Genomic DNA, 7,956 nt, shown 5'->3' on the forward strand with positions numbered 1-7,956 from the left:
GCCCGCCGCTGCCTGCGGGCCGGCAGCGAATCAGCCGCTCCGCCCGCCCCCCCCCCCCCGCCCCCCCCCCGCCCCCCCCGCCCCTCCCGGCCGGGCCGCAGCGGCCGCGCTGCCATGAGCCAGCGCCCGGCGGGGCCGCCCCGCCGCCGCCGCCCCCCCCCGGCCCCCCGCCCGCAGCCCCCGGCCCCGGCCCGGCGGCGGCTGCGGGGGCGGCGCGGCTGAGCCGCTTCCCCCCCCCCCCCCCGCCGCCCATCCCCGGCTGCTCCCCGGTGCGGCCCCGCCCGCCGCCGCCGCCGCCATGGCCGGCAGGTCCCGCAGCGGCGGCGAGGCGCTGCGGGTGGTGGCCCGGTGCCGGCCCATGAGCAGGAGGGAGGAGGCGGCCGGGTGCGAGCGGGTCCTGGAGCTCGACGTGAAGCTGGGCCAGGTGAGCATCCGCAACCCCCGCGCCGCCCCCGGCGAGCCCCCCAAGACCTTCACCTTCGACGCCGTCTACGACGCCAGCTCCAGGCAGGCGGACCTCTACGACGAGACGGTGCGGCCGCTGATCGACGCCGTGCTGCAGGGCTTCAACGGCACCGTCTTCGCCTACGGCCAGACCGGCACCGGCAAGACCTACACCATGCAGGGCGCCTGGGCGGAGCCGGAGAAGCGGGGCATCATCCCCATCTCCTTCGAGCACATCTTCACCCACATCTCCCGCTCGCAGAACCAGCAGTACCTGGTGAGGGCCTCGTACCTGGAGATCTACCAGGAGGAGATCAGGGACCTCCTCGCCAAGGACCAGAGCAAGAAGCTGGAGCTGAAGGAGAACCCCGAGACCGGGGTCTACATCAAGGACCTCTCCTCCTTCGTGACCAAGAACGTCAAGGAGATCGAGCACGTGATGAACCTGGGGAGCCAGACGCGGTCGGTGGGCAGCACCAACATGAACGAGCGCAGCTCCCGCTCCCACGCCATCTTCCTCATCACCATCGAGTGCAGCGAGACGGGCCCGGACGGCGAGGAGCACATCCGCGTCGGCAAGCTCAACCTGGTGGACCTGGCCGGCAGCGAGCGCCAGAGCAAAATGGGGGCCCACGGGGAGCGCCCCAAGGAAGCGTCCAAGATCAACCTCTCCCTCTCCGCCTTGGGCAACGTCATCTCCGCCCTCGTAGACGGCAAGAGCACCCACATCCCCTACCGGGACTCCAAGCTGACCCGCCTGCTGCAGGACTCCCTCGGGGGCAACGCCAAGACAATCATGGTGGCCACCTTGGGCCCGGCCTCTCACAGCTACGACGAGAGCCTCTCCACCCTCAGGTTCGCCAACAGGGCCAAGAACATCAAGAACAAGCCCCGGGTGAACGAGGACCCCAAGGACACCTTGCTGCGGGAGTTTCAGGAGGAGATCGTCCGGCTGAAAGCCCAGCTGGAGAAACGCGGCATGCTGGGGAAGAAGAGGAGAAGAAGCAGCCGGAGGAAGAAAGCGGTGGATGGAGAAAGCGCCACGGAGAACGAAGGGGAGGACGACCACGAGGACAGCCTGGAGAAGAACATGGAGAATTACTTGAAGGAGCAGAAGGAGAGGCTGGAAGAGGAGAAGGCTGCCATCCAGGATGACCACAGCCTGGTGAGCGAGGAAAAGCAGAAGCTGCTGCAGGAGAAGGAGAAGATGATAGAGGATCTGCGGAAGGAGCAGGAGGCCACGGAGCTGCTGGCCACCAAGTACAAGGTACGTGTCACCACCCGCCGTTGCGAGCGACGCCGGGGGAAGACCCCCTTTGCCTGCAGCCCCTCGCGGGGTGCCTGAGTGGGTGCCAAGCAGGGTGCCCGTGCAAGGTGCCCAGGCCAGGTGGGCGCCCAAGCGGGGTGGCCAAGCAGGGTCCCCAGGGAAAGGTGCCCAAGGGCAGCCCCACGCTCCTGTGTAGTGGTGGCCTGGGATGCCCTCAGAGGGGGGACCTGCGTGGGGACCTCGTGAGGCAGCTCCTGGGGGCGTGGGGTGGGGAGGGCCACGGGGCCGTGGATCGCCGGTGGCACGACGAGTTTCCTGTGCCCGGCTCTTGCCCCCCCCCTCGGCACAACAAAGCAGCTTGCGGCGGGGCGGGGGAGTGATGCTGCAGATTCGTCCCCGGTGGCCCCGGGAACACGCCCGGGGCTGGGGCTGGGGCCACTGGCACTGCCTGTGTCCCTCACCCCCACCCCACAGCTCGTGTCCAGCCCCCCCCGGCTCCCAGGGCTCTGCTGGGGACAGGCAGGGCCCACCCCCACCTCAAATCCCTCCCTGCACCCCACAGCCGGAGCGGGGTGGGTGGGGGCATATTAGTGGCACCCTCCGAGCCACCGGCTTGGGGACGCTCAGGGGATGTGGGGGGGGTCCAGGGCTGCACCACTGCCCCCCAGCCCCCCCCTAACCCCGCTCCCGTCCCTGGCGAGGCTGGGGGGGGGGGGGTCCACAGCGGTGGGGAAGGAGCCCCGGCACCCTGACCCCACCACGTCACGCTCCGACACGGCCCCTCCGTCACCACGGGGGCCCGGGTGCGGTGGCCGGGCTGGAGACCGAGCACGGAGCCCTCTGGGGGGGGGGGACACACACCTGGGATTTCGGGGGGGAGGGGGGTGGGGCGGGGCTGAGCAAGGGGGATGCTCTGGTCCCCTCCTGCCTGGCTGGAGCCCTGTTTGTGCAGCCCCAGGGATGCACGGCCGTGCCCGGGCGGACACCTGCAAGGCACAGGGACCCCCCGGGGGACGTGCCAGTGGGGCAGAGCCGTGGGGACACACACACCAGTCACCGCCTGGCACGAGTGGCGTCCCACGGCGGGTGTCCCAGCAGAGCGGGGTGCTCGGGGCGGAGGTGGGCACCCCGCAGCCAGTGTGTGTGTGTGTGTGTGTGTGTCCCAGTCCCCACGGCGGTGGAGCTCAGGTTGTCACTGGCCGGCGTCCCGCACGGTGTCCCCGGCCGGCACGGCGCAGCGGGGCTGGCTCAGGGCCACGGCGTGTCCTGGAACTGCTGAGTAACGAGGCAGGGCCGGAGGCGGCGAGCTGACGCCGCATCCCTTTGGGTGGCTTTTGGAGCTGCTCCCCCCTCGCCGGGACCCTCCGGGCATGGGGGGTACAGCCCGGACGTTGTGGGGGACACTGGGTGGCTTCCCGGTGCCCTGGGGCAGCTCTGCCACGCAGCGGGGCCGGGCAGGGAGCCGTGAGAAGAGCCCTGGTAACCGGGGAGGGGGGACACAGATGACACGGGGGTGCCCCACGCACGCGCGGGTGACACAGCCAGGTGTGCGCTTTGGCAGCCAGATGTGCCCCTCGGGGTGTCAAGTTGGGGGGGGGGGGGGGGGGGGGGGGAGCCTTGGGAACCCGGCTTGGTGCGAGCCCCGAGGCTGGGGTCAGCGGGCGGGAAGGTGATTATTTGGGTGCTGGAAATGATTTCCGTGTGAGCGGCTCAGCGTGCCACCCGCCCCACGGCCCAGAGGAGATGGGGGGGGGGGGGTCATCTTCGTTAGGGGGAATAAATGCTTTGGAGGGGAGAAAACAGCAGCTCAGACACCCCGTAACCCCGCGGCGAAAAACCCGCCGGGGAGAGGTGGCAGCACCGTGCCCTGGCCGAAAATCACCCCAGCAGCCCCCCCTGCTCCCCCCACTTTGTCCCCCCAGCTTGTGCCGGGGCAGGACGCAGCCCGGCGGGGCACAGGGGATGCTCACCAGGATGGGGTGCAGCTGGGACCGGCCGAAAACTGGGTTTGGAGAAGGGGTGAGGGGCTTATAACGCCCCAGTGCCCCCAGCCCGGCTGCCCTGGGCAGGGGGTGGCGCGGGGGGGGGGGGGGTGGGCTGTATTTGGGGTCACCCCACGGTGACCTGGTGGCTTCCTGACCCGGCCAGCAGCGCTCACCGAAGGCGGTGGGGCCGGGGGGAAGGAGGAATCCCCCGTGTCGGGGCCCAGGGGGGTGCAGCAGGGTCAGGGGGGCCGGACGGGGCACCCGTGGGGGGGATGTGCCCCACAGCACCCAAAGGCTGCGAGGGTCTCACGGGGGGTGGGGGGAGGCAGGAGCTGGTGGGATGGGGGTGGGGTTGTGCCATGGGTGCTGGGGGGGCCGCTTGCACACCCCTAAAATCCCATGCCCACCCCCACAGCAGGCCCGTGTGGGGCCGGGAAGGGCAAAAAAATAGGGGGAAAATAGGGGAAATAACAGAGTATTGCCCCAAATAGCTGCCAGCGTGACTGGGGGTCACTGGTTTGCCTGAACCCCTGCCCAGGGTGGTGCTGGGGGGGGGGCTGGGGGGAGCATGGCCCCCCCCGGGGAGAGCCAATGCCGTGGCACCGGTGAACACGTCAGTGGACACCCCTCGCACACACATGTGCCGCAGGAGGACATGTGTGTGCCCCGCGTGTGGGGGTGAGGCTGGGGGGGGGGCAGGCTGCGTGTGGGGGGGTGCACACGTGTGCGTGCACGGGCATGTGGGGTATGCGTGCAAGCATGTGCGTGGAGGGGGGGGCTGTGCGTTAGCGTGTGCATGCGTGGGGTAAAGGAGAGCGTGTGCGAGCGCAAACGCCCGCGTGTCGCAGCGTGTGTGCACGCGTGTGTGTGTCCGAGTGTGGGTGGGGGTGCGGGGGGGGTGACCGTTCCCAGGCGTGTGCATACACTGGTGTGTGCACGTGTGCTGATGTGTGTGTGTGTGTGTGCGAGCACTGCCGGGTGACAGGGGACCCCCCTTCCCCCGGGGGGAGGTGACAGGGTGGGGTGGGGTGGGATGGGGGGGTGGGTCTGGGTGGGTCTGGGAGGGGGGGGCCCAGCTGAGCCGCGGGAAATGCTGCTGTGGGTCGTTTCCCTGCAGCGTCTCCCCGAGTGGGGTCCCAGGGGGGTCATGGCAGAGCCCCCCGCCTGGCTCAGCACGCCTTGGCACGGCTCAGTATTCCTTGGCATGGCTCAGCGCGGCTTGGCACAGCTCAGCGCAGTTTGGCACGCCTTGGCGTGGCTCAGCGTGCCTTGGCACAGCTCAGCATGGCTTGGCACGCCTTGGCATGGCTCAGCACAGCTTGGCATGCCGTGGCACAGCTCGGTATTGGCTCGGCACGGCTTGACACACCTTGGCATGCCTTAGCATGGCTTGGTACAGCTCAGCAGGCTTTGGCACAGCTCAGCATGGCTTGGCACACCGTGTCACAGCTTGGCACGGCTCAGCACAGCTCAGCATGCCTTGGCACGACTTGACACACCTTGGCATGCTTTGGCACGGCTTGGCATGGCTCAGCACACCTTGGCATGCCTTGGCACAGCTTGGCACACCATGGCACGGCTTGGCACAGCTCAGCATGCCTTGGCACAGCTCGGCACGGCTCGGAACACCTTGGCATGCCTTGGCACACCTTGGCACACCATGGCACGGCTTGGCACACCTCAGCATGCCTTGGCATGGCTCAGCACAGCTTGGCACGCCTTGGCACACCATGGCATGGCTTGGCACAGCTTGGCACGCCATGGCATGCCTTGGCACAGCTCAGCATGCCTTGGCACAGCTCGGCACGGCTTGGAACACCTTGCCATGCCTTGTCACACCTTGGCACAGCTTGGCACGCCTTGGTACAGCTTGGCACAGCTCGGCATGCCTTGGCACAGCTTGGCACGCCATGGCATGCCTTGGCACAGCTCAGCATGCCTTGGCACGGCTCGGCACGGCTTGGAACACCTTGGCATGCCTTGGCACACCTTGGCACAGCTTGGCACGCCTTGGTACAGCTTGGCACGGCTCGGCACAGCTTGGCACGCCTTGGCACGGCTCGGCCGGGGCCGGGTCCCCGCCGCCAGTAGCTGCTGCCCATCGGCACCCCCCGCAGCTCCCCCCGGCGAGGGTGGGGTGCTCTGACCCCCCCTCCCCGCTCCGCCCCCCCCCAGGCGATGGAGAGCAAGCTGCTCATCGGCGGCAGGACCATCGTGGACCACACCAACGAGCAGCAGAAGATGCTGGAGCTGAAGCGGCAGGAGATCGCGGAGCAGGTAACGGCGCGGGGGCCTGGCCCGCCGGGGGGGGTCCCGGGGGGGGTTGGGGGGGGGGTGTGGGGGGTCGGTTCCCCCTCCCAGCTCCGAGCGTTTCCCCCCTTTGCGCCGCAGAAACGCCGGGAGCGGGAGATGCAGCAGGAGATGCTGCTGCGGGACGAGGAGACCATGGAGCTGCGGGAGACCTACAGCTCCCTGCAGCAGGAGGTGGAGATCAAAACCAAGAAGCTGAAGAAGGTGAGCGCGTGGCGGGCGCAGACCACCATCCCCCCCCCCCCCTCCCCCCAACAACAACCCCTGGGGCTCCCCCACAGCCCCCCGAAGCCGCGGGGCTGAGGGGCTGCTCCTCTCCCCCAGCTCTACGCCAAGCTGCAGGCGGTCAAGGCCGAGATCCAGGACCAGCACGACGAGTACATCCGCGTGCGGCAGGACCTGGAGGAGGCGCAGAACGAGCAGACGCGGGAGCTGAAGCTCAAGTGGGTGATGGAGGCGGGGGGGGTGGGCAGAGCAGGGCAGAATTGGGGTGCTGAGGGCGGAGCTGGGGTATTAGAGCAGAGCTGGGGTGTGCAGAGCAGAGCTGGGGCGCACTGAGCAGGTCTGGGGGGCACAGAGCAGAGCTGGGGGGCACAGAGCAAATCTGGGGTGTGCAGAGCAGAGCTGGGGGGCACAGAACAGAGCTGGGGCATGCAGAGCAGAGCTGGGGGGCACAGAGCAAATCTGGGGCGTGCAGAGCAGAGCTGGGGGGCACAGAGCAGAGCTGGGGCGTGCAGAGCAGAGCTGGGGGGCACAGAGCAAATCTGGGGCGTGCAGAGCAGAGCTGGGGGGCACAGAGCAGAGCTGGGGTGTGCAGAGCAGAGCTGGGGCACACTGAGCAGGTCTGGGGTGCACAGAGCAGAGCTGGGGGGCACAGAGCAGAGCTGGGGGGCACAGAGCAAATCTGGGGTGTGCAGAGCAAAGCTGGGAGGCACAGAGCAAATCTGGGGTGTGCAGAGCAGAGCTGGGGGGCACAGCTGGAAGGAGCGATGCCCCTGCTGCCAGGGACAACTGAGCGCTCCCAACCCCATCAGCGGTGGCAGAAGGTGTAAAACGTACTGAAACCTCCTGAGCTGGGCCAGTTGTGCACAGGAGAGATAAAAAGCAGCTGCAAGAGTTGGGGGGGGGGAAGGTTGGCAGAGTGGGGGGGGAAGGTTGGCAGAGTTGGGGAGGAAGGTTGGCAGAGTTGGGGGGGAAGGTTGGCAGAGTGGGGGGGGAAGGTTGGCAGAGTTGGGGGGGAAGGTTGGCAGAGTGGGGGGGGAAGGTTGGCAGAGTTGGGGGGGAAGGTTGGCAGAGTGGGGGGGGAAGGTTGGCAGAGTTGGGGGGGAAGGTTGGCAGAGTTGGGGGGGAGATTGGCAGAGTTGGGGGGGGGAAGGTTGGCAGAGTTGGGGGGGGAAGGTTGGCAGAGTTGGGGGGAAGGTTGGCAGAGTTGGGGGGGGAAGGTTGGCAGAGTTGAGGGGGGAAGGTTGGCAGAGTTGGGGGGGAAGGTTGGCAGAGTTGGGGGGGAAGGTTGGCAGAGTTGAGGGGGAAGGTTGGCAGAGTTGGGGGGGGAAGGTTGGCAGAGTTGAGGGGGGAAGGTTGGCAGAGTTGGGGGGGAAGGTTGGCAGAGTTGGGGGGGGAAGGTTGGCAGAGTTGAGGGGGAAGGTTGGCAGAGTTGGGGGGGGAAGGTTGGCAGAGTGGAGCGGGGAAGGTTGGCAGAGTGGAGCGGGGAAGGTTGGCAGAGTTGGGGGGAAGGTTGGCAGAGTGGGGGGAGAAGGTTGGCAGAGTTGGGGGGAAGGTTGGCAGAGTGGGGGGGGAAGGTTGGCAGAGTTGGGGGGGAGGTTGGCAGAGTTGGGGGGGAAGGTTGGCAGAGTTGGGGGGAAGGTTGGCAGAGTGGAGCGGGGAAGGTTGGCAGAGTTGGGGGGGAGAAGGTTGGCAGAGTTGGGGGGGAAGGTTGGCAGAGTTGGGGGG

At 68.3% G+C, this 7,956-nt stretch overlaps 1 protein-coding gene across 1 annotated transcript in view; it reads left to right on the forward strand.

Moving 5' to 3' along the window:
• The first annotated feature begins 246 nt into the window (after positions 1 to 246).
• Positions 247 to 7,956, forward strand: part of KIF3C (kinesin family member 3C) — a 15,039-nt gene continuing 7,329 nt past the window's right edge. Inside the window, exons 1-4 of the mRNA XM_042803497.1 lie at positions 247 to 1,711; positions 5,872 to 5,973; positions 6,088 to 6,210; positions 6,331 to 6,449. Coding sequence (XP_042659431.1) covers positions 299 to 1,711; positions 5,872 to 5,973; positions 6,088 to 6,210; positions 6,331 to 6,449 — 1,757 coding nt within the window. The 5' untranslated portion in view covers positions 247 to 298. The remainder of the gene's footprint in view (positions 1,712 to 5,871; positions 5,974 to 6,087; positions 6,211 to 6,330; positions 6,450 to 7,956) is intronic.

This window comes from Tyto alba, unplaced genomic scaffold, assembly GCF_018691265.1.
Source record: "Tyto alba isolate M040663 unplaced genomic scaffold, T.alba_DEE_v4.0 Super-Scaffold_40, whole genome shotgun sequence".
In the NCBI taxonomy this organism is placed as follows: domain Eukaryota; kingdom Metazoa; phylum Chordata; class Aves; order Strigiformes; family Tytonidae; genus Tyto; species Tyto alba.